The 27,836-nt window shown below is 35.2% G+C and overlaps 1 protein-coding gene across 1 annotated transcript; it reads left to right on the forward strand.

Moving 5' to 3' along the window:
• Positions 1 to 27,097, forward strand: LOC121981743 (MADS-box transcription factor 50-like). Its single transcript, XM_042534480.1, has 6 exons — positions 1 to 421; positions 25,949 to 26,002; positions 26,120 to 26,219; positions 26,634 to 26,675; positions 26,773 to 26,814; positions 26,959 to 27,097. Exons 1-6 carry the CDS (start codon positions 240 to 242, stop codon positions 27,094 to 27,096), a joined length of 558 nt encoding a protein of 185 aa, XP_042390414.1. The 5' UTR covers positions 1 to 239; the 3' UTR covers position 27,097.
• Positions 27,098 to 27,836: the final 739 nt, after the last annotated feature.

Consider the following 27,836-nt stretch of genomic DNA (forward strand, 5'->3'; position numbering starts at 1 on the left):
AGTTTTATGGCCAAATAGGTGGGGGCGCAGCGGCTGCCTGTGTGGCTCCGAGGCGTCACCAGGTCACTGGAAGGCACCCTCCGCCGCTCCTTTTTCTCGATCCCCTGTCTGATAGCCTCGATTCCTCACGTCCTTCCTCCAATCCGTCCTTGTCGTTCTTCGCGTGGCTGCTGATCGATCGGAACCTTGCTCGGTGGTTTTATAGCTAGCATTTGGGGTTCAGGTGTGCGTAGATTGACATGGTGAGGGGGAAGACGCAGGTGAAGAAGATAGAGAACCCGGCGAGCCGGCAGGTGACCTTTTGCAAGCGTCGGGGCTGTCTGCTGCAGAAGGCCTTGGAGCTCTCCGTCCTCTGCGATGCCGAGATCGGCCTCATCGTCTTTTCTGCTCGTGGGAAGCTCTACGAATTCGCTAGCTACAGGTCCCTCTCACGATCTCTCCTCTTTCTGCTCTTGTGCAACAGTCATTAATTTCCTTTCTTTTATGATCTAATGGCGAGATTATTTTTTGTTCGGGCTTGTATCTTGACCTAGGTTTTTTCAACAGCCTTCGAGTTCTATAATTATTATAAGTTTTTTTTTCATGTCTGGAAAAAAAAATCTTGATTGAGGAGTAAATAATAAAGGGGCATGCTCCGGCTCCCCTTTTCGTTTGAAATGCTTATGTCGTAATGGTTAGATTTTGCAAACGCACAATCTTCTAATCTTTTTCCTGAGATACACATAATTAAGTGCTGTTGCTTTACATGTACTACCGTGGGAGTTAAATAATTCGTGTAGTCATATCGCACCGTATGGATGCAAAGGGGGGTACTTGTAGTGAGGATTGTTTTGTAACGGGAATAATATTATGCTATTTTTGAATTGTACGTTTCTTTGCGGATCGCCACTGGCTAGCGTCTGCAGTCTGAGCCGTCTGGCTCGATCAAACGACAAGTTTTATTTTGCATGTTGACTGAAGGACGATCCTGTTAAACTAGAAAAAGCGTTTACTTACCCTCTAGCGAAGAACCGTGCTTAGGTCATTTATTTTGTACTTGAAATTTTGTTCTCACCATCTAAATTAAGTGGAACCATAATTGGTTTTTGACAGTGCAAACGTTTTTCACCTTACCCTCTATAGTATATTAGCCTTGTTTAGTAACATAAACTTCAATTTTCTTCACCTTACAACTTTGAATTATATGAAATATTATGACACAATCTTTAGTCAAGCCTACCAACATATGTCTGATACCTAAGATAGATCCCATGCCAGCTTTTGATACATCCAATAACACAAAACTCACTCAAAGTTGCTAAACTGGGAATTTACATAGTTATACTCGAACTTCTCTCTCTCTCTCTCTCTCTCTCTCTATATATATATATATATATATATATACACACACACATACATTAGTTTCTTCAAGTGAAAATATTTATTAATTGTAGAACTTGGTGCAAGTGATTATTGCTAGTTGGTGCTACTTAATGGTGTAAGATTCCATTAGTCCCTTCTAATTAAAACTGAATTTACATGGGTGGATAGAAAAAAAGATAAATTAAGTTGAATTTTTTTGCCATCTTTTTTTTCATCCGAAAAGACATTTTCTATTTAAATTTTCATTTGTTCACTGTCTATTCTTCAAGTTTCTTTCATAGAAATAAACACACCCTCCTTGGATAGTTTGAGGTTTTCATTGGATAGGCTTGAACATTGGTACGTACATGATACCCGTGTACATGCGGAGGAGGCAATTCATTGTTTGTATTCATGAGTTCATCTCAGTGCTTAATCTTTGTTTGCCTGAGAAATTTCAATTGGTTAAGAAATATTAACATGATTCTCTTTCAAAGCAAGTTTTTCTTTTGTAAAGTATGAGTCCCTTGTTATTTGCCCTACTTGCTTGCTTATATGATCCAAGCTAGCAAAGACGCATAAAATGTCGAGAAAATAAACCATAGGGGCACTATGCACTCATGGAGGATTTTATTCTTTCAACAAATCGATATACTTTTATTTATTGCATTACCCTGTCATAAATTTTGATCCTATGGTATAAGTATTTAGACAACCTAGATAAATTAACTAAATATATATTAACGAAATATATTGAATCTGCAACATCAATGCAAGTATACTAACTCAAATGGAATTTGCCTACTAAATAAATGCGCCTTAACAAAAAGTAACTATGTGCGAAGCATGTTATACTTTAATCAAGTTTTTCTTTCTCATTGTTTTCAAATCCTTTGTATAAGCTTATGAGTGCGAAAATTCATACCACCTATGACAACATAAGAATTATGTAAGTTGCCATGATCTGTCTTGATTAGTTTTAAATCATGTTCAATTAATACCAATTAAATCATTTAGATAAATAAAAAAAAAAGAAGCATATTTTATCTATTACTTAAATCAGCATGAGAATTTCTTTTACCTGCACTTCATCAGTTGGAGCACATGAATTATTATATGTTGTGTTTTGTAACTTATATCACTCATTCCACGGAAGTATGTGCTTCCAAGTTGGTAATGATTTTGGGAGTGGTCGACAAGGTCCTAATTCCAAAACTCACCTTCCACAAATGTGGAGACTTCAACAACGGACAACTATCCACAGTAGTCATTCATTCAATCTAGCATTCTTGTAAGATTCTATCAATTGTAAATTTTCATTCTATCAATTTTAGCATTTCAAAATTGTCATGTAATACCTTAATCATGGAATATGTTTTAACATAAAAGAAAACTATATTCTTACTTTGATTGCTAAAGCCATTAGGGAATTCATCATTCTTTATAAGCATATGTCTTTTATGTCTCTTTCCATTTATATCCTTAGATCTTCATATAAATTTGAGCTATCAATTAATTGCCTTTGATTGTGATGTGTTTTTAAAAGAATGTTAAAGAATTGTTAATACTTTCAAGAGGAACGAATTAAGAGTAGAAATTCTAGGAACCTTTTAAACTGTATTTATTAGGTTGAGAAGAACAAAATATGGTCTACTATTAATATTTAAATACTAAATTATTATTTAAATACCTAAAGTGGGGGTTGCGATGATAGCCACAATAAATATTACTATAATAACCTGAAACTCTAATATTCAATAATCTAGGAATTCAAATATTCTTCTTTTAAGATGGAACAATGTTACTATCTCCAATTTGCTACATAAATAGAAAAAATCACAAAAAGGAAAAAAACTAAGATAGTTAATAATGACGAAAACAAAGACATGATAATAGTAGAATGACAACATAAAGATACGAGGCCTTTGATTATCCTCAAAGGATTGATTGCATTGTGGTTATTAAGAGATATCTTTAAAAGTGCAAGTGGTGATGATCCTTGAAAGACTTGATATCATAAGATTATGAAGTTTAAGGATAACAATTTATGAGAGATTTTAATATTCGAAGAAATACAAGAGTAACTATTACAACAACTAAGCATTATCTCACTAGGTGGGGTCGGCTATATGAATCTTTCTATGTCATTAAACTTTATCTTTTATATCATCGTCTATAAATTTTATCTCATTTTACTGTTGCTTATTAAGTCATTTTTTGTCTTCCTCTTACTCATTTGATGTGCATATTTGTCATAGTTTTATATCGCCTAACTCCTAACTGGAGCATTTATTGATCATTTAAGTAAATATCTGTACTATCTTAAAAGTACCTCTCATAATTTTTCCTCAATAAATGTAACTCCGACTTTCTCTCTAATGTTCTCATTTTTTATCATGTCCATCCTAGTATGTCCATAGATCCACCTTAATATCCTCATCTCTACAATTCTCATTTTCTACTCATGTGTTTGAGTAATATCTTAACATTTAACTTCATATAATATAATAGGTCTAACTATCATTTTGTAGAATTTTAATAGTCGGAGAAATATAGAATAAAATTTGGTATTACTCAAAAAGACATATATGTTAGAGAGAGATTAATTAAAGTTCAAAGCTATAGTAGATAATAGAGAAACAAATGAAAGTATTGAAATATAGCGAGATTATAACTCTAATGGTACACTCTATGAGGGAAGAAATAAAAGAAATTTGTTTATCCTGACCGCGTGAATTCTAGGAACAAAAGGAATTCGTATTGAGAAAACAATCCTATACATGAAGATATAGTTCCATCAAAAAATATTGCATAACAACGTAAAAGTATAAACCAACGACAAGGAACCTGATTGAAGAGTCATGGTCCTTGTCCTTTAACATCATTTGAGCAATCCTTGTGGAAGAAGATGAAGCGGAAATAGGAGAGACCTTCTAAGAGAATTAGGGTGATAGCACTGCAAACCTTCGTTAATGAGGAATGAAGGAGGATGCCAAGGTGCCCTAACTCCTTGGGGAGCTCTCTCTTACATAGACACATTAAACCAACATCCAATAGTCTGAAACCTAATAAACATAAGTTAGATTACTTTAATAGGTTCGGATCGTATTCACTTATACAAATTACAATTAAGCCCACCTTAAGAGATTAAACCCAACAATCTCCCACTTGAGTTACATATGATGTGTATATTATATACGAATATAATTTTAGTTAATATCAAACTTTATGGGTACAGAATACCCCCAAACAATCTAGTCCATCAACGTCATTGGTATAAGATTAAAGAGGTAATAACTACTATATATGCTTATAACAAGTCCCAACAGTACTCACAATACCAATGACATTAATGACATGGATCAAGATACTGATGTATAATATGAAAATTACATGAAATGCGATCAATATATATCAATTTCCAACTAGTCCTAAAGTGACCCAAGGGTCATCATATCTGTAAATATTTATGCTAAACTACAAAAGTAAATCAAAATCTAAGCCTTATGATTCCAAAAGGAATCCATATCATATTTACAAACACTACATATTGACTAGCAATAGTAAATCATGATACTTTATTCAGAGAGTCAAACAAACAAATAAAATTTCCATTAATGTTTTGAACTTTAAGTACGTACTATAATCAAAACAAAATATTTATCTTTATTAACATAGAGCAATAAATACAAACTCCAACTAGATGAGTTCTTCTTCCATAAGGACTCCCACATCCACAACATGTGCATGAAACACCTTAGGCACCAAGCATTTGGTGAGTGGATCAACCAACATGAAATCTGTGTTGATGTGCTCTACCATGACATGATAACTCTGAACTCTTTCTTTAACCGCCAGAAACTTGATGTCGATATGCTTAGACTTTGACGAACTGCGGTTGTTCTTGGCATATTATTTTATAATTTTATTATAACAGTTAATCCTCAATGCCCTATTAATGCCCTCAATAGTTTGCAATGCTATGTGAAGTTTTACAACCAAATATTGTGATTAGATGCTTCTTAGCATGCTACCAATTCTACCTCCATAGTAGAAATAGCTACTAGCGTCTACTTGACATTTTTCCAAGATACAGTCCCTTTAGCAAGTATGAAAATATAGGATGAAGTAGACCTCCTACTATCCAAGCATCCTGTAAAATTGGAGTCTAAATATCCAATTACCTTCAGGTGATCTAACCTCTGATATGTGAATATGTGTCTTTTAGTTATTTGCAAATACTACATCACTCTCTTTATTACTTTCCAGTGCGACAGTCCTAGATTACTAATATATCTCCTAACATCCCCACTATAAACACTATATCTGGTCGTGTACAAATATGTGCATACATGAGACTTCCCACAGTTAATGTATAAGGAAATTGTTTCATCTCTTTTATTTCAAATTCAAGATGTGGACATTGCTGTAAACTAAATTTGTCACCTTTAGACACAAGTGTGTTACCAGGTGCACAGTTTTGTATGTCATACTTTATAAGCACCTTTTTAATATAGGTATGTTGTGAAAGTCTAAGAATGTCTCTTGAACGATCACGACAGATTTGTATGCATAAAACAAAGGATGCTTTACCAAGATATTTTATTTCAAAAATACCAAATAGAAATGATTTGGTTTAATGTAGCAGACCATTATTATTGCTCACAAATAAGAAATAACTTGGTTTCATACAACAAATCCTTATTATTGCTTGCAAGCAATATGTCATCCACATATAAAACAAGTATAATAAACTTGCTCCCACTGAACTTGATATATATGAACTGATCAGCAAGGTTATATCTAAATCCAAAAGAGACAACCACTTGATCAAATTTCTGGTACCACTGACGGGACACCTGTTTGAAATCATAAATAAACTTTTTTAATCTATATACTAGGTTCTTTGAATTTGAAAATTTAAAGTTCTCCGATTGCATTATATATATATATATATATATATATACTCCTCAATGTCTCTATTGAAGAACACAGTCTTTACATCCATTTGGTATAACTCTAAATCGTAATGAGGTACAAGTAGCCAAAGGGAGTCTTTCATCGATGCAGGTGAGACAGTCTTCTTGTAATCAATGTCTTTCTTCTAAGTGTATCCCTTGGCAACAAGATAAGCCTTATACTTTTCGATATTGCCACTTGAATCCCACTTGGTTTTAAATATCTATTTATAACCAACGGGTTTAAAATCTTCAGGCAATTCGAAAAGTTCCCAAACATCATTGTATGTCATAAACTTCAACTTTTCTTGTATGACGTTAATCCACCTTTCAGGTTAGAGTATTGTTTGATCTCTTGGAAAGATACAAGATAACTTTTCAACCCTATATCAAAATCATGTTCTTGGTGTTAGGACCAAAAGTAGCTAGAGGGGGGGGGGGGTGAATAGCTCGTCGCGTTCGCTCGGTGCGCTTCGTTGCTTGGCGTTGCTTGTTTCTTCTTGGATGTGCAGCGGAAAATACAGAAACAAACACAAAACGCTAACACTAGGATTTTACTTGGTATCCACCTCACAAGAGGTGACTAATCCAAGGATCCACACCAACGCACACACCCTCCACTATGAATAACACTCCTTTATGGTAACTACCAAAGGCGGAGAAGCCCTACAACACTCTCAATACAAGAAGAAGAAAGGGAAATACAAGTTAAGCAAAAGCTTACAAGATGTGCAGTAAAAACCCTCACCCTAACTTCTTCCTCTTGCAATAGATCCGCCTCTTGATTTGGAAAGCCTCCAAGAACCTTCAAGAACCGGCGATCACGTGCTTGTAGAGAGCTGTGGAGGAGCCGGAATGAATCGAGAAGATCGTAAAGAGATGCCGAAGACCACGCTCGTCATGCGGCTTTAAACCCGACGCAACGGTCGGATCCCGATCGATTCGATCGGGGAGGCTTGATCGATCCACGGATCGATCTGAGCGCTCTGGAAACGCGCTGGATCGATCCACGGATCGATCCAGCGCTATCACGCGGCGAAGATCGCCCGATCGATCGGCCGATCGATCGACCTAGATCGATCCACGGATCGATCCGAGGTTCGTCCCGGAAGAATCCGGATCGATCCACCGATCGATCCACACTGATCGATCCACGGATCGATCCAAGACTTAGTTTTGCCCAAAACCAAGTCCCAAACCTCCCTAACCAACATCCGGTCAACCTTGACCTGTTGGTACATCATGCCTCGCATCGGTCATCCCTTGACCTGCCAGGACCAAGTGTCGGTCAACCTTTGACCCACTTGACTTTTACTCGTCGTGCCAAGTATCCGGTCCACCCCTTGACCTACTTGGACTTCCCAACACCGGATATCCGATCATCCTCGATCCATCTGGATTTCCTTTGCCTGGCTTCACTCACCGGGACTTTCACCCAGCTTCACTCACTAGGGTTTTCCATCCGCCTAGCTTCACTCACTAGGACTTCCCATCCGCCTAGCTTCACTCACTAGGACTTCCCATCCGCCTAGCTTCACTCACTAGGACTTCCCAGTCAAGTATCCGGTCACTCCCTTGACCTACTTGACTCTTCTTCAATCAAGATCTTATTGTCAAACATCTAAACTCAAACCAAGACTCAGCTTGGTCCTTGACCTGAGGGATATTGCACCAACAATCTCCCCCTTTTTGATGTTTGACAATACCACTATAACACTTACAATCCCACATGTAAGTTAGGCTAATCCTATAGCCTCCTTCTTCATGCCACTAGGTAATGAACACATAAGTTAAGCTTTTCATTCTCCCCCTAAGAGGGCAAACTCCCTCTAGGTAATGAAAACCTACCTTACTTCCTTTCATTCTCCCCCTATTGGTACACATCAATCCCCTACTAATAAAACACATCAACCCATCTTTGGACACACATCAGCCGATGCTCCAATTTTGGGTATACATCAACAAATCCATTTGTTGACAACTCTCCCCCTGAAGAGTTGCTCATCGTTGTTCACAACATCACTCGTTGTGATCAACACGACAATGAAGGTCTCATACCCTTCATTTATCCTTAACTTCACCCTCAATGTAGACAGATACCCAACCTTGAGCATTTTCTAACCACTTGAGTTTCCACTTAAATTAATGAGGATATCCACTCCCCATTTCAAGTTCAAAAACTCGTCCATGAGCATTTTCTTTAAAAAAGGTTAACCACCTTCCAAGGTTCATGAAAAATAATTTTCATGCCTTTAAAGAGTCCCTCCCCCTAAAGACATGGTGGTAACTTCTGTCATTGCACCAACAATGACTTGGAATCCCTAAACCTTTAGGAAACCCAGATTTAGAAGTTTTGAGGTTCAACTGTTCAAAATTTGAAACAAACCTCAACCTAAACTTCAATGAGGTCTTCCTTAACCATTCCATCCTTGTTTTCAACACGAAAACACCCTTTTTATGTATACAAATGTATTTTAAGGGTTTGGAATGGTTACCTAGACTAAAGTAGGTTCAAAGTGCTGAAATCAAGCTTTCCCAGCCAAAATCAGCAATTTGGATCGATTGGAGTTGGGTTCCAATCGATTGAACCTTTCTGAATCGATCCACTGATCGATTCAGATCTGGATCGATCGGCTGATCGATCCAGCGAGCTACTGCTCGCGTGATTTGCCTTCCGAATCGATCCATGGATCGATTCAGAACTCAATCGATCCATGGATCGATCGGAGCTCGATAGTTGCTGAAATTCCATTTCAGTCAACTTGAAACCCCTAGAAAATTCTACAAAATCCAAAATTATGAAGTTTGTGTAGACAATGTTTAGGGCATATTATCAAGGAAAATAGTTTTCTATGAAAATACATCATATTTTCAAAGATTGACACAAACTTGAAAACTTGCAAAAACTTTAGTGTTTTCTTCAAGTTTGTGTCTAACTATTCAATGGTGATTACTATCAAAAGATAGCCTTCACCAAGGTTTTCCAAAATCATTTTGAAAACTTTTTCAAACCAATATCCCACCATATTCCTTGGGCTTAATGCACATGACTTGTACATTAGCTTTCCCAATGATGGGAAAACACATATCTATGTGTTTTGATGAAACTAAAACTCAAAAGAATGCACTAAATCAACATCTTGAGTTTTGTTCATCATCCTAACATCTCACTTGTATCTAATGTGCACTAAAACACATACAAGTCATCTTATAGGTCTTTGTGAGATGTAGAGATTGGTTTTGCCCTAATCTAGGGATCATGCATACTATCTAGGCATTTTGGAGATATTAGACACCCACCTAGGATGTCACTTGTTAATAAGTGTTGTTAAATGCCTTTTGTCCTTAATTACAAGGAATTAAACTAATGCATGATAATGTTATGGCATACATCAAAAGGAAATAATTTTCAAAAGAAAATATCCTATAACTACATGATGTATGAATGTCATGACATGGTATTTTTATATTTTTCATAATAAGTCATGAATGCAAAAGTAGACATGATGTCATGGCATATGATGGGCAAACAATCATGGCAAGATTTAGCGTAAATAAAATATACCTAGATTAACTATCTAAGTATCCTTAAAACCTTAGCTAAACTTACAACTTAAAACTAGATTGCCCTTAAGTGCGTCAAGAAAACGCCAAAACCTAAATTGGCATTTCTAATTCCCTTGATTAATTTATGCCAATTGAAATTAAGCATATTCCTCAAATGTTGGCATATTTCATTTTTCCACAAGAGTAGCACTTTTAAAATTAAGGCCCGGATTGCCTTAAATTTCCTAAGAACATACCAAAATCCCAACTTGGTAGCTCTTATGAATTTCCCAATATATGCCTTTTAAGATTAAAATCAAATTTTCACCACTAGGCACATTTTACTCTTTCAAGGAGTAAATAATAGTTCCATTTCATTTTCAAAGGTTAACAAAAACCTTGAAAATGCTCCTTGAGTGTCAATTTCCTCAAAGTTGGGTTAACTACCCTTCTAATTGGAGTTGACACTCTCTAACCCATTTATGGGGTAGAGAAGATGCTCCTAGGAACCCAACACCTATTGGTGCTCCTTGGATGCTCTAGGTACTCACTAGGGATAACTTCCCTAGATACCTTCCTAGTGACCTTGTTGGGCTTCTTAGAAGCCTTGGTCACATTTTCTATGTCAACCCTAGGGATAGCCTCCCTTGTGACCTTGTTAGTGACTTTCTTAGACTTCTTAGAAGTCTTAGTCACTTTGGTTGCAAAAATACTCTTAGGGATGACTTCCCTAGTATTCTTGACTTGACCACTAAACCTAGGGTTTGTTCCATAACTATATGGAACCCTATGATAACTAGGCACATCCTTCTTAGCCTTTGGTTTGTATCCCAAACCTCTATGGCTATTTGATGGCTTTGACTTTCCTAGCCCTAGGTTTTGCTCATTTTGCCCTTTTAGGATATTTTCCATCCTTTTTAGGGTCTTTTCCAATTTATCAAGTCTTGATCTCAAGACTTGATTTTCTATCATTAAATCCTTAGAATTTGGTTTTTCATTAAGTCCATGAGCATTTTGGTTTCTAGGCTTGTATCTAAAATCCTTAGAGTTATTGCCTAGACTTTTACCTACATTCCTAACCCTAGGAGTGATAGTCTTAGCATGTAGGGCCACATGCTTTTCCTTAAAGCCCTCATGCTTTTTATTCTTATGGTAAATTGCATTAAAATGATAAAAGTTAGACCTATCATGCTTTTTACCATAATATAAAGGAGTAGGCTCAATAAATGTTACCTTCTTCTTTACCTTGGAGGCTCCCTCTTGACTAGTGCCTCCTTGAGCCTTGACCCTCTTCTTCCCCTTGGGGCATTGACTACGATAATGCCCCTTTTGATTGCAAGAGAAACATATAATATGCTCCTTGCTCTTCTTTGTGTTGGGGATGGTCTCCTTGGGCTTCACCTTGCCCTTTTGTGCCACTTGGCCCTTCTTCTTGGCTAATTTAGGGCACTTGCTCTTGTAGTGCCCATGTTCCCTACATTCAAAGCATATAATATGATTTTTATTATTAATTGAAATATTTATACCTTTGCTTGTAGGAGTGGCATCTTTTTCTTTGGATCCGGAGGTAGAAGCTTCCTCTTGATCGGACCTTGATTCTCCTCCATTTGATTTTTCTTGACTTGTGGAGGTAGAAGCTTCTTCCTCCTCTTCTTCTCTTGACCCGGATGTAGAAGCTTCTTCTTCTTCTTGATCCGGTGTCACCAAGGATTGCTCCCCCTCAATCCTAGAGGTGGAGGCTTCATCATCTTGAATATGAAACAAGGAGTATGCTCCCTCCTTGTTCCCTTCGTTGCATTCCCTTGAGGATGAAGCTTCTTCTTGGATTTCTTCTTCGGAGGTTGAACATCTCTCAACCTCGGAATCCTCCTCTTGGTCTTGCTCCAAAGAGTCACCCTCTCTGGATTCTTCTTGCTCTTGTACAGTGGAGGGGATCTCTTCATGAAGCTTGGCCAATTTGCTCCATAAGTCCTTTGCATCTTCAAATTCTCCAATTTTGCAAAGGATGGTGCTTGGCAATAAATTGACCAATAGCTTGGTCACTTTGTCATTGGCCTCGCACCTTTGGATTTTCTCCGAGCTCCATTTGCTTTTCTTGAGAAGCTTGCCCTTGGAGTTTGTTGGAGCTTCGAAACCTTCCATTAGAGCAAACCATTGCTCTATCTCCATCATAAGAAAGGTTTCGATTCTTGATTTCCAAGAATCGAAGCTTGTGGATGTGTATGGTGGAGCCACCCTTGTGTCAAATCCAAGTCCATCTTGGAATTGCATCTTGAAGTTGAGCTTGATAAAATCTTGAACTTGAAGAATTTGCTCCAACTTCTTCACCCTCTAGCTTGTCTTGATATGCTTGACCCTTCCGGCGATGATTCCGGTGAAGAGCGGCCTCGCTCTGATACCACTTGTTAGGACCAAAAGTAGCTAGAGGGGGTGAATAGCTCGTCGCGTTCGCTCGTTGCTTGGCGTTGCTTGTTTCTTCTTGGATGGCAGCGGAAAATACAGAAACAAACACAACGCTAACACTAGGATTTTACTTGTATCCACCTCACAAGAGGTGACTAATCCAAGGATCCACACCAACGCACACACCCTCCACTATGAATAACACTCCTTTATGGTAACTACCAAAGGCGGAGAAGCCCTACAACACTCTCAATACAAGAAGAAGAAAGGGAAATACAAGTTAAGCAAAAGCTTACAAGATGTGCAATAAAAACCCTAACCCTAACTTCTTCCTCTTGCAATAGATCCGCCTCTTGACCTGGCAAGCCCCCACGAACCTTCAAGAACCGGCGATCACGTGCTTGTAGCGAGCTGTGGAGGAGCTGGAATGAATCTGAGAAGAGCTCGTAAAGAGATGCCGAAGACCACGCTCGCCTGCGGCTTTAAACACGACGCAACGGTCGGATCCCGATCGATTCAATGTTCAATCGATCGGGGAGGCTTTGGATCGATCCACGGATCGATCTAGAGCGCGAATCAGAAGCTCCGATCGATCCACGGATCGATCCACGCGATCCAGGGCGTCGTCAGCTAATGCTCGGCCTCGGATCGATCCACGGATCGATCCGTGGATCGATCCTCATTGAAGAATGGATCGATCCACGGATCGATCCGACTTGGTTTTGCCCAAAACCAAGTCCCAAACCTCCCTAACCAACATCCGGTCAACCTCGACCTGTTGGTACATCATGTCGTATCGTCACTCCTTGACCTGCCAGACTCCCCACCAAGTGTCCGGTCAATCCCTTTGACCCACTTGTTTTTACTCGTGCCAAGTATCCGGTCACTCCATTGACCTACTTGGACTTCCCAACACCAGATGTCCGATCATCCTTGATCCATCTGGATTTCCTTCCTTGCCTGGCTTCACTCACCAGGACTTTCACCTAGCTTCACTCACTAGGGTTTTCCATCTGCCTAGCTTCACTCACTAGGACTTCCCATCTGCCTAGCTTCACTCACTAGGACTTCCCATCTGCCTAGCTTCACTCACTAGGACTTTCCATCTGCCTAGCTTCACTCACTAGGACTTCCCAGTCAAGTATCCGGTCACTCCCTTGACCTACTTGACTCTTCTTCAATCAGTATCTTATTGTCAAACATCTAAACCTAAACCAAGACTCAGCTTGGTTAACCAGGTCAACCTTGACCTGAGGGATATTGCACCAACACTTGGAAATAAATATAATCACAAGAAGTCGTGGTTCTCTGTTCCCTCATGGATCACCTTAATGACACTTGTGTTTGAGGTGATTGAGGTACTTGCTCATTAATATGAGAAAATACCTCAATTTCAGTGGTAGACTCCTCCAATTGCATTGGAGATGTCATAGAATTATTTTAGTTCACTACACTCGCTAGATGTATAATTTCCATAATGTGTGGTATGGTAATCATACCACTATTTATCACACTAGTAGTGACCAAAGGAGAATCGCCAACACTTTCCTCAAAAGATACTTCCCTGATTTTATTACTCCCATTGTCCTCAATGAATTTGATGTTTCCTATTTTGAAGAAGGATCTCTTAGAGGGATTATAAAATTTATACCTCCTTGATTTCTCAGATTAGCCTATAAAAGTGCATCTAACTGTTCTTAAGTGGAGTTTTCTTTCGTTAGGCCTATAAGGCTTAGCCTCAATTGAACAACTCCAAACGTGTAAATGTCTAATGATAGCTTATCTATCTGTCCACATCTCGAATGAGGTTTTAGTTACCGTCTTACTAGATACTTATTGAGTCGGTAAATTACAGTCTTGAGTGTCTCACCCCATAAAGACTTCGGTAGAGAAGTGCAGGCCAACATACTTCTCACCATATCTTTTAGGATTCGATTGTGATGCTCAACTATACCATTCTGACTAGGTGTACCAAGCATGGTATATTAAGGCACAATTTCACACTCAGCAAGGTAGTTCACAAAAGGTCCTAGACGTTGATCACTTTATCCATCATATCAATCGTAATATTCACCTCCATGGTCAGATCAGATGACTTTAATTTTCTTACCTAGTTGATTTTCAACTTCAGACTTTGAAAATTTTTAACATGTCTAATGATTGTGACTTCTCATGAATAGGTGCAAATAGCAGAATCGAGGGTAGTCGTCTATGAATCTAATAAAATATGTTTAATCATTTTATGATGCCTCAAGGAATGGTCTATAAATATTCGTATGTATTAGTTCTAATACGTCACTATATCAGTTTGCTCTCTTATTCCTTTTGTTAGTTATTTTCCCCTTGGCATGTTCTATACAAACATCAAAATCTGACATGTCAAGAGAATCAAGAATTCCATGTTACATTAACCTTTATAGGCGTTGTTTGTATATATGTCCTAGTTCTCGCTAGTCAATTTATGTTTCGTACCTATACTATGTATAATTACGTTGTCAACCATAGAGTTATAATGTTTAATTTATAAAACTTATTAACCAAGGAACCATTGTCAACCAACACTGAATTAAAGAAAATACTAAAAATTTCATTTCTAAATGAACAAGAATAACCTGATTTGTCCAAATAAAAAATTAAAATTAAATTTTTATCAAAAATATTGTACAATAAATATATTTTTTTTTAATTCAGAAAGATATTAGCTCCTAAATAAAGCCTAAAAACACCAATAGATTCAACTTTAGCCTTCTTTCCATTCTCCGTATAAATGTATCTTTCATCATTAAGCGGAAGTCAGCTCCTGAGACAACCTTGCATACTTATATAAATAGTAACACCAGTATCTATCCACCAAGTGTTAGTGGGTACAATAGCCAAATTAACTTTTGAACTAACAAGAGTGAGAAATTTACCTTTCTTTATACGCTAGTTAGCGTACTTGGGGCAGTCTTTTCATATAACCTTTCTTCTTGCAGAAGAAATAAGTGGACTTCTTATCCTGTTTCTTTTGCTCCTTATGACCATGCCCCCTAGAATATGCAGTTTGCTTTCTTTTTTTCTTTATTGATCCTCTTTCTTTTCTTGTTCAAATCTTGGGAACTAGATGCTAAGTGAGCACTTTCAAGTGTCTCACACCTCAGTCTCTCCTCCTCTTGCACGCACTGGGCTATAAGTTCATTCAATGTCCACTTTTTTTTTTTTTAATATTATAAGATATCTTAAAAGTAGTGAACCGTGAGATACACTAACATAAACTTAGACATATCGAGTTTAAGTGATTTCAGACTTGTGGCGATATTGGACATCTTCAAAATGTACTCCCTGATATTTTCTTTGTCGTTATACCACATAGTTACCAACCTCGAAAGAAGTGTGGTAGTCTTGACCTTTTCGTTTGCCATGAGACGGTTTGTTAATTGGCTAAGAAAACTCTTAGCATCCTCTCCCTCAGTTATTGAGCCTTTAATTGGTACCAGAATGGAAAACCTCATGATAGTTAGAAACATATGGTTCGACCGCTCCCACTTTCCAAATTTTACCCTCAGCTCTATAGTGTTAGCACCAAGGTTTAAAATTTCAACCCATGCCGAAGTTGTGGTCTCAGACCGGAACGATAGGGTTTCAATATCGTATCGTGCCGTGCCAATACAGTTTCGGTATTTTTTATTTATCTATAGTAATTATAAGATAAATATGTTTATTGTGTATATAAAAATAAGTTGTATATTGATTTATTATAAGTTCTCAATTATTGAATAATTTAATATTGTTAGAAAAAATAATTTTATTTAAATAGAATTGATATAGCAATAATTCAAATTAAAATGGAAGTATCTATAATAATAATAATAATAATAATAATAATAAGTATATAAATTAATACAAGATATTACTTTATATTAATAATAATTATATAAATTAACTATTTATTCATTTAATTAACTATTAATTAAATAATATATATTTTAAATAGTAAAAAATATCAAGTAAAAAATATAAAAAAAAAAATATCAGAATATAAATATAATTTATTATAATTTTTAAAAAAAAAATTAGAATTTTTTTTAAAATTTAAATGAAATTTAAAATAATAAAAAATATATTAGAATATAAATAAGAATTATTATATATTTTTTTAAAATTTTTAAATGAAATTTAAAATATTATTTTTTTAGAATATTAATTAATAAAATTTATTTTAATTTTAAATATATTTTTTATATATTTTATTAGGATAATTTAATTAGGATTTATAAAAGCTTTTTCGAAATATCACACATCCTTGGGAATTGTTTAAATTAATTAAATAAAATAAATAATTATTAAAAATAGAAAAAAAAAATCGTGTACCTGTGTATGCGAGATCGCGGGTGATCCCGTGGGAGGCGTTCGGAGACGTCGGAAGGGTCACCAGACGCCTCTGGCGATGCCGGAGGGTCGACGGAAGTGTCTGTGACCCTGTCGGACGCTTTCGATGAAGCAGAAGGCACCGCACACGACGCCTTCGGCGCTGCAGAAGGCATCGCACACGCCGTCTTCGGTGCCGAAGGTGTCGCGGGACGCCGTCGGAGGCGCCCCGCATCTCCTCCGGCGCCAACGGAGGCGTCCCGCGTCTCCTTCGGCGCTACCGAGACGGGGACGCCTCCTGTACCGATTTCAGCCGACCGGCGGAACGGTAAAAATCGTCCATGCCAGGCAGCACAGAACGACATTTCAAACCATGGTTAGCACTAATAAGGGGTACAGGGTGATCATGCCTTAATGCATAGTGCAAATCCATGTAGCTTAAGATGACAATCACATATTCTTTCCACTCAGAAAATTTAAACCAATTAGTATGAGGATGTTATTAATATTGACATTAACAGATTGTACTGAAATTAAAAGTGTAGATTATATATGTTCACGATTTAATTAAAGCCAATAACATAAATAAAATTATGCAAATAAAATTTTAAATGCATATATGGGTTATTTATGAGATACCAAATACAATATTATATTTTACTCTGAGGACTAAAATATAATTTGTTAGCGGTACTCTCTAATATAATTCAAATTTTAATTAACTACATAATAAGTCTTTCTTTGGGTCAATCCATTATGCACATAATTTGACACTTTATATGAGTTATAATTTGGTTCATACCTTACAACAACTTTAATCTGCCACGTAATATGTCTTCCTTTGGGCTAACATATTTTGTGCTTATCTGAACAAAATAAATTATGTTCTATAGTTGTAAGCTGCCTTAAATATATATCTAGAATAAAAGTAATTTTTCTTTGGGTCAATTACTTTTAGCATAGATATACGTCTACCAGTATAAAATGTACTAACCTACCTAAAGTGTCTTCCTTTAAGCTGACACATTAGTTCAATTTAATTGCATGTGTGTAGATAGACCCAAGAAACCCTAGGAACTTTAATTAAACAGATAATCACTTAATCAATCTTAACAGTACAAAAATTAGGCTTATAAATCGATTGATACCATATGGCAATCGATTGGTTTAACCTAATTGATTACCCTAATCGATTCGAAAGCCTATTGTATGTGATTTCAAGATCATCAATTGATTAATGATGAGTGTCAATCGATTGGTGCAAACTAATCAATTTGGCTAGTTTCAGGATCATTAATTGATTGATGATTAGTGTCAATCGATTGGTGCAAACTAATCGATTAGGCTAATCGATCACAAAATCTTTTGAGTTCAATATTTAACTCATCAATTGATTGAGACTTCATATCAATCGATTGATTCTCACCAATCAATTACCTTAATCGATCAAAAACCTTCTTTCATAAGTGGGACGCACCCTTTAAGAGGTCTTAAAACATGGATGAGTGGAACCCACCCTTGAAGAAGTTCTCTGCTTTTTCACATAGAAGTGTTAATCGTTTAGAAACAAATCGAATCAATCGATAATTGATTCTTTAAAGCTTTTAATTGATTAGAAAAAGTTCTAATCGATTGATAATTGATCCTGTCGTGAGTTTAAGGCTATAATCGATTGGAAAAATTCACAATCGATTGATATCATCAATCAATTTTATTGCGATTTTCTTCTCTTAATTGATTGGATAAAATTCCTAATCGATTGATAGTATCAATCGATTAGGCTAATTGATTGCAATCGATTTCTTGCGATTTTAAGCTATTAATCTATTGCCAAAAATTACCAATCGATTGGTAGTATCGAATCGATTGACCTAATCAATTAAAATTGATCCCATATTCGATCCAATTATGCTAATCGATTGGAGAAATTTACCAATCAATTGGTATCAACTGAATTGATTGGGTAATTAATTCAGCTCGATTTTATTCGTAATTTTAGACTTAGTAATCGATTGACCCACCAAGCTAATCAATTAAACCATTATGATTTAATCTAAAATTAGGTTAAACAAGGCTGTTCTTCCCAAAGATAGCACCGGGTCACCACTGTTCTTCATGTTTTTCATGACAATTACGAAAAACTTGGAAAACAAGCCTTTCTTAGGTTTTCTTACATAATATTTTCAACAATCATATACTAGCAAAGTCTAATCTAGCATGTAAACAAAGATCGATGAAAAATAAACAGTATTGCGATGAAATCAAAGAAACAGAGTCTTGACTCTAATACCAATTGAAAGGAATTTGTTTCTCCTAACTGCATGAATTATAGGAACAAAAGGAATTCGTACAAAAAAAATAATCCAATACATGAAGATCTAGTTTAATCGAAAAACATGGCATAACAACGTAAAAGTATAAACCAATGACAAGGAACCTGATTGAAGAGTAATAGTCCTTGTCCTTTAGTGTCGTCTGAGCAATCCATGTGGAAGAAGATGAAAGCAATAGGAGGGACCTTCCAAGAGAATTAGGGTGATGCCGCCGCAAACTTTCGTTAATAGGGAACAAAGGAAGATGTCAAGATGCCCTAACCTTGGGGGCATCTCCTTTATATAAACACTCCGATCTATTATCAGCTCATAGATGATAACAGATCGAGCTAAAAGATTCTACGCATTAAACCCGGATCTAATAACTCAAAATCCAATAAACATAAGTTAGATCATTTTAACGAGTTCAGATCTTATTCATTTATGCAAATTACAATTAAGCCCACCTTAAGAGAATAAATCCAACAAGAAATACTTTGAGAGTTAATTATTGACCATTTGATTGAGATAGAGAATGAATGTTGAAAATGAAAATTGGTAATTAATTGTAGATTAATCCATGAACATAAAATAAGTGATTAAAAAGGACCATGTGTGGATGGTCGAAGGAGAAGCAATGACTTATGATTTGACAAAGAGATCAGTTGTTGTTGGCAGTTGTTTAATTAATTCAGTGAAGTAGGTTTGTCAAGGAATGTTGCAAACAATGACTATAAGCTAAAAATAGGTAGAAAAATAAATTTTATTATAGCAAAAGATGATTATGCCCATCTCAGGCGCCACTATCTCAAGTTACATGAAGGGAGGTAAATTACGGAGTAAGCTTATAGCCAACCATCAAGTTGGCTAGGGGCTGGGAGGGATTTTTTTCTCCGAGAGCATGCGCCAACCGCCGAAAATTGATCCTTTGTCCCATTGTAGTAAATCAGTCACTCTCTAACCAACTGGGCATTCCGTGGGAACAAAAAAAAAAAATTTATGATGGTAGAGGGAGTGGAGAGATGTGCATAAGAGGAGAAACAAAGTTCGAGTTTGTCAACGACTGAGGAAGGGGAAGCTACACCATAATATCAAACTTGTGAATTCAGTCTAAGGTGATTGAATATAGAAACTCCAATCTAGGAGAGTTTGCTTTAATACCAAGTTGAGAGAAATGAAGCATTAAATTGTTGTTGTTTGTTGCTGTTTAAACATAAGCCTAACACCATTTATATAAGAATCAAGCATCATTCAATGTCTAAAGTAGATAATATGTAACTAAACTACAACATATAACTTTAATAACATAATAACTCTAGCTCCCAATAACTTAACAATTTGTATGCACCAACCTTTTTTCAATTTTTTTTGAAGTGCTCACTTGTCTATTCTATTATCCTTCATGTAAACATCTTGGAAATAGTAACATTTGTCAACTTCCATCAAGTTGTATGTCTCTTTAATCTCATCTTCTCCAAAGGATAGATATCATCTCTTTCTTCCATATATTCAACTTTTCAAAAATTAAATTAAGTTTCTTTTCACCTTGATTTCTATTTTATTCAATTTTCAACTCTTCCCCATAGTCATCTTATTAACATATATGTAGTTTTATTTGCATAAGTATCTTGTAGAATCATTCAAATTTCATTTGATAATATGGTGCTATTGGTCTACCAAATATTACTTTCACTAATAATTGTTAGAATAATTAACTAAAAGGCTCTGCAAGTTTCGTATCATTGCATTACATTTATGTAAGACTGCATCATTAATTAATTTGTACTAATATAGTTAAGTAAATTAATATAATATAAATTATTGAAAAAATAAAGTGTTATGGATTATAATAATATATCTTCACAATTAATATAAGTCATCACAATGCTATTCTAATTATTGAGGAATCAAATTAATGACTAACTACATAACTCTAAAAGAGTTTTATAGATGAGAATAATAGATGAAATAAATATTTCTATGAATCAATTTATTTTATGCATGGAAGATCAACCATAAACACTGTTTATTAAATAAAATAATTGATGAAAAAAAAGGATTTACATATGGTTTTCATTCACTTAAAAGAAGTCTATGATGAATTTCTTAGACAACTATTGTGATGAATATTAGATTAGAGGATGAATAGTGCTTAATTTGATATTCCCATTATGCAAAGACTCTTTTGATAGAGGTGGAAAAACTTGGTACAAAGTATCTTTTTATAAATAAAAAATAAGCATAGAAAAAATATTACTTAGAGCGAGCACCAAAAACCTTACAATAACCATAAAAAAGTGAATACTTATTGGAGTTGTGAATTGGAAGTCCCCTTGTTACTATTTATAGTAACAAGTGTGCATTTAAATAGAGGATAAGATAGCTCATTCAGATAACTTGTGGGTGAAATTAGTCGATTCAATTTTTCAAACATTTGATTGATATCTAGATAAGATAATCTTAGCATCGAATGACTAGTTTTCAGTCGACTAGGTCTTGTATCTAGTAGACTGATTACATTTTACTCAACTTAGTATGCATCTAATTGACTATGTTAGATAAATTTAATTGTTAATAACTTCTATCTTTAGTTGAATCCACAAGGATCCAGCTGAGTCAACTATGTTCAATCAACTAATATTCATAATAGTCAACTCAACTACTTGATACTATTAACTTATCTTGTCTAAAAGTCACATTAGTTAATTCAAATAGTCGACTAAAGATCCTAGTAGATTAAAATAAAGATTAAGCTTATGCTTGCTATGACTACAAATTCATGTTCCCCTATTGAAGTCTCTCTCAATCAAGCCTATCCTATCCAAAATCATGAAATCAAAATTACAAGTCACACATTTCTTGTAGCTCATTGCCTTTCGGTTGTCACAATTTTCTATCATCTAGTTCACTTTATGTCAAGCCCACAGTCTCTTGAATGACGAGCCTACATCCTACTCCACATTCCATCCTTCACCTATCTCTTGCAACTCCTATCAAAGTTGTTGAACTAGTTCTAATCGCCTTGTCCTATTGACCCTTAGATGTCTCATATCATTGTTCTCCAAAATCTTACGAAGCTCTTAAGCCTTGAGTTGAACCTAACTTGATCGTGTTAAGTCAACATCACAACTCAATCATATTTGAGTCACAAGTTCTACAAACTTCATATTCATGCTACCTAGTCCCTACAAACTCCACACAAACATCAACAACATTGGTAAAAACCTAACTTAAAACTCTACCAAATATATTTGATCCGAAGGGAAAGTGATGCTCATTCTACAGTAGAAGGAGAGAGACAGTTAGTCATGACTAATTTGGGGCCACATAGACCTCAGCCCGATAGAACTTAGCCCGTGTAGGCCCGACACTTGAGGTCTCAGCACTAGTGGTCTTAGTGCTAGAGGTTTCAACTCCAAAGTCCTCGACCCCAAAAATCTCAGCTCGAGTCACGTAGCTAGGTCTTAGCTTTTGAGGTATTGACATCATGGGTCTAGGCCGGCGTGTCTCAGCTCCCTTCATTGGGTCGTAGCCTATGTCACACCTCTCTCTTCTTGAACAAAGTCCAACCTAGGTCCATTGCGAGAAAGCGTCTCGCCCTATATCCTAGGAGAATGGGTCTCCACCATCAATAGAGGTAGGATAAGATTTCTCTGAGATAAGGAATGGCTCATATCTGTTCTTGGCGGCAAAGAATCTAGACCTCAATGGGGATAAGATTTAGGACACCTTTAAATAGAGGGCATGGAGGCCCCTGCAAGATCGTCGTGATAGCTGAATTTGTGACCCCTGACTTTCGCTTCTTAGTTTCAAGGAATTGACATTGCTAAATTTTTTTGATAACATCAACAATTGGCATCGTCTGTGGGAGCTTTGGGCTAAGACATTGAGATGGAAAATCTAGATGAAAGTAATCGTGAGGATAAGAACTTTTAACTAGTGACCACCAGCCGTCGGTTGCCTAGGAGACAACGGAGTTTTCGGAGATGACAGAGCAAATTGAGAGGATAATCTCTACTATAGTAGAGGAAATATTCAAGAGGGAGGAACCATGTCCTCACGGGTTGAATCCTGTAAAAGGAGTCAGTCCTTTAGGGAGAAGCAAAATAGCTTATTTCCTTTAATTTTACCAACCTTCATAGTTAGATTTCTATTTGCCTTCATTGTATTTTTTTTTTCATTTTCTTTTATTAGCCTTCACAGTTGGATTCCTTTTTCTAGTCTCACATTTGCAATTTATTTTTTTTTCTTGAACTTCATTGTCAATTTTTTGCTATTTTCTTTTACTAGTCTTCATAATTGAATTCCTTTTACCAACTTTTATAGCTAATTTTTTCCTATTTGATTCAATACTGATTTTTCCTTATCTCTTACCATTTTCTGCAAGTTTTCAGAAGAGGTTAAGAGGTTGAAATACCTTATTGGTAATCTTGATAAGCCTTCAAGTGATTATTTATTAGTGTGCTCGCTATAAGGATTCAAGGAAAATAATAAGACATGCTGGAGAATGAGATGTGCTCTACTATCTTTAGTTAGTAGTGCATTTGTTTTCATTTTCATTTTTTCTCATAATCTCGGCTAGCTTTTATTTTATATTTTCCTTCTTTTAACATATCCTATTTCGCGATACACTTGCATTGTCTGAAAGCCAAAGAGATGTACAAAGAAAATATTTTGTCTTCATGTTCCATAAATTAGAGGTGGGCTGGATTTGGGTGTGGAAGAAGTGGGCTTTAGTGGGCTAAGTAAAAAAACTAGGTAATAAAAGAAATTTTGGGCTAGGCTAGAGTCCAGGACAACCTTGTTGAAGATCGGTCTCTGATCTCTAGTAAAAATAATGTACAGAGAAAATATTCTATGAAATTATCTTATCGCTATAATTAGAAGAGGATTGAATTGTACTATCTATCTTCCTCTAGGATCCTCACAAGTTTATTTGCCCACAACTTTTGTGTTGTTGTAATTATCGTTTTAGGGAGAAGCCAACTTGATAAATTAGTGCTTTTTGAGCTCAACTAACCTTGGTAGTTACCTCCAAAGTGAAGATGTAGGCTTCTACAAAGTTGGTAATAGATTAAAGAATTTTGGTACATAACGATATATTAAAGAATGTATTGGAAGTTTAAGGATAATTTTCATTAAATCACATAACATAGATAAATATAATTCTTATTAGTTACATTTGGCAATGAAAATCGATAATGGCATAAGTAACTCATACGATGTGCATCAATACATTGGTCTAAAAAGTTTTACATCTACAAAATTAATAAGAATTATTTATTGTTATCTTTGTGATACAAGTGAAACATTTCTCATCATTAATCTATTATTCTAAATATCTTGACTATCTAACACACATGATTTTGTTGTTTGCTCATTTTGCAGCATACAAGATACGATTGAGCGTTATAGGACACATGCAAAACAAAGTAATAAAACGAGCAACTCCATAGAACATGATAATAAGGTTCGCAAATTTTCAACTATAAGCTTACATTTTAATTAATATTTGCATAATATATAAATTAAGTTAGATAAAATATCTACTCATTTACAATATATTCATGTTAAAGTTTTATTTCCTTCATCTAGTTTTTGCTTGTATAAAAATGTCTTAATCATGCACTAAAAATATCCAGTTAAATAAAATGAACATGTAAAGACAATTTTCACTAACAGATTGATTTAGATTGACTGATTTAGATAATGAATTTTTTATTTTGAAAAATATTTGCAAAATTTTATGCATACAATTTGGGACAAAAAAAAAATTTGAATGGTTATCATAAAAGTATTCTTTTAAATATATTTTTTTTTATCTAGTGATCCAATTGTCTAGTTTCTTATTAAAATAAGTTTACTTCGGGGTGGAAATTGGCTTGGTTTGGTTGAAATCTTTACATGTGTGATTAACAAAAAGGTAATAGAAAAAAAAAAAACTTTCACGGTACTTATAAAAATTTCCTATGTCTTAAGAAGATTAGATTATTTTTTATTCTCTTTTTCTACCATTATGACTAAGTTGGCTGGTGCCTAATCTAGCGACATAAAGATTCAGGAGTTATATGTAAGTGCTATGACATAAACACTAACTATTTTTAAAATTATGAATTATGCATTATCATTGTTAAGCAATTTGTTCCAAGTATTGGCAATGACTCAAAAAATCCACTGAGAATGCCAATCATGCATTAAGTGAATTTTAAGGCACATAGCTATATATAGCTATCTATTGTAGAAGATATATAGCTATCTAATCTCCATTTAAGCTTGTCCTCTTTGAAATAATTTGTACTTCTTAAGTTTCACTAAGTTATATACTGATTATTGCTTGTCTTCTAACCTCCATGTAGCTACCCAATCTCCATAAAGTTAAAATCGATTATGGACTAAGAATATAAGAGGAGAGCAATAAATTTTTACGCACTTTAGAATACTTTTTTGTTATGTTCAAATCAAATAATAGAGATCCTAGCTTGATAAAAGAAGAAGAATTATTGTCGGCCCTTACATATTTTTCCATCTGATAGAGATATATTAAGAAAATTTAGTTGTACATAATGCCTTGTATGGCTAGATAGATCTCTACCTTATCTTTGTAGTAGTTTTCAACTAACGGGCACTAATGCTGGTCTCGGGGAAGGATCTATTGTACATAGTCTTATCTTACTTTGTAAGAGGTTGTTTCCGAGAATCGAACATATAACTGTTAGGTCACACGACAGTAACTTTACCATTACACCAAGATGCCTCTTGTAGTTTTCAACTATTAGCTAAAATTATTTAAATCCGTGCGAGCTTTTCCTTGGTTAAAGTCAGTCTTTCTTATTATTGACCATCTTAAAGTACATGTGTTTAGACATGTACTTTAAGATGCAGATTAGACAAATAAGACATTGAAGTTCATGTGGGTTTCACTTCTAATATAGGCCCCTAAAGTTAAATGTCATCTAGATTTTAATGATCAAATTAGTTTTTCATTGCATAGACACTAACATGTTACGTCTAAAATTTATTGTCCTTGCTGAACCCATGTAGGTATGAGGTGGCAAATACGTCGCAGAAGATTGAACATCTTGAAGCACATAAACGGTTTGTTTACAGTGCTAGTGCTCACATCCTTCTCTTAGCTTTTGATAATCGCAATATTTTCTTACTGAAAAGAAGACTTGTGGAGTTTAAGAACTTGAGACTAACTGTATGCTACAGGAAGATCTTAGGTGAAAATTTGGAATCATGTTGTTTGGAGGAACTACATGAACTGGAGACCACGATAGAAAACAGCTTGCGCAGCATAAGAGCAAGACAGGCAAGATATTGCTGAATTTACTTGTTCTTCATAAATCAATTCATTAAAACCAAGATAGCAGACAACTTGTGCAACATAAGAGCAACGGCAATTTACCAAATTGTGCACTTAGTTTTGGGAATTCCCAGATCATGCACTACTCATAGCAGCCTCAAATTAAAGACAATTTCATCCAAAACTAAATCGAGCCAAAATCAGACGTTTTTTTTGCTTTAATTGGGGCTGCAATAGGCGGAAGAACATGCACCCTTTCCTAAAATGTAAAGTATGGTACATGATTGGAAATTCCTGAAACCTTTGTGGGCCGTTTGATAATTGCTATAAGAGCAAGGCAGGAAAGATCTTGCTGAATTTAGTTGTACTTTATATATTAATTCATTACTAATTTAGTTATTTTCTATGCTTCGTTTCCAGAATCAAATACTAGAGCAGCAGGTTGTACATTTTCAAAAGGAGGTAGATTATAATACTTTTCTTTCTTTCCTTCTTTCTTTTTTTTTTCTTTCCAAGTGATAATTTTTGTACGACGATTACTATATTTAACTTGAATTAGGAGAGTAGCCTGATGAAGCAGAATGGATTACTACGTGAGCAGGTACCAATTGCATTACGCAATCATTCAAAGCTGCAAAGTTTTGTTAATCGCTGCTGCAATATTGTGATTTTAAGTGTTTGTTGAGAAAATTAAACATCTTGTCAAATTAACTACGTTGAATTAATGGATTTTATTTGTCTCAAGTGTTGCAAGTTGGAACCAGAGCTACCATTTGCAGTTTCAAAGGAAGCGATTCGAAATGACACAGCCACAGCCACTCAACGAAACGAAGTAGAAACAGAGCTTTGCATTGGCTGTCCTGGAGTAGGAAACAGCAACTGAAGCAGCATCATACAAATCTGATGGCCAAGTGTTTAAAAAAGTAAGGCAGTACATATTTATGATTAATTATTTCTTCAGGTAGAACAAGCAATTCATCATAACAGAATAAGTTGGAGGAAATAGAGGGGTCGAAATTAAAATGGAGGTCTCACAGGATTTCTGTTTGAAGGTCACTCACTCGTTCAGCTGCATAATCCAGTTGATTTAATTGCGGCCGTTCTCTTGGGTGCCATTGAGATCAATTTAAAGTTGAGCCATGTTATCTTGATAGTCACATGCGTTTCACGTGAAGACAGACCCTTTATATTATATTAATGAGCAATGATATATCCAAGAAAAAAATTTTAAGAAAAAATTTAAGGATATACATATAAATTCATAGTCCATCATTTCATTTTTTTAGGCCCATAGCATATTATTTTTTTTATATTAATTTTATCCAGAAACAAAATCTCGCACAGCTGTCTACTTTTTTTTAATTATTCGTACCACATAAAAATTAAAAGTAAATTGCTTTTCCCCCCTGATGTGACACCGCACCTCCCTTTCCTCCTCTCTCTCCATGTCAAATGGCGGATTTATCATTTTTCTTTTCTTTATTTTTTAAAAATTTTATTTAATTTTATTTTTTAATTAATTTTATTTATTATTACTTGTATATTTTAAATTTTATTTAATTTAATTTTTTAATTAATTTTATTTATTATTTTTTTCATAATACTTATATATTTTTAATTTTA

The sequence above is a fragment of the Zingiber officinale genome, chromosome 1B (genome assembly GCF_018446385.1).
Source record: "Zingiber officinale cultivar Zhangliang chromosome 1B, Zo_v1.1, whole genome shotgun sequence".
NCBI classification, from domain to species: Eukaryota; Viridiplantae; Streptophyta; class Magnoliopsida; order Zingiberales; family Zingiberaceae; genus Zingiber; species Zingiber officinale.

What these genes read in the sequence shown, in the direction of transcription:
- LOC121981743 (XM_042534480.1), top strand. Translation starts at nt 240, where the DNA reads ATGGTGAGGGGGAAGACGCAGGTGAAGAAGATAGAGAACCCGGCGAGC. An exon ending in TTGTACATTTTCAAAAGGAG is followed by an intron (nt 26,676 to 26,772) that starts GTAGATTATAAT and finishes AACTTGAATTAG; the next exon opens with GAGAGTAGCCTGATGAAGCA. An exon ending in ATGGATTACTACGTGAGCAG is followed by an intron (nt 26,815 to 26,958) that starts GTACCAATTGCA and finishes ATTTGTCTCAAG; the next exon opens with TGTTGCAAGTTGGAACCAGA.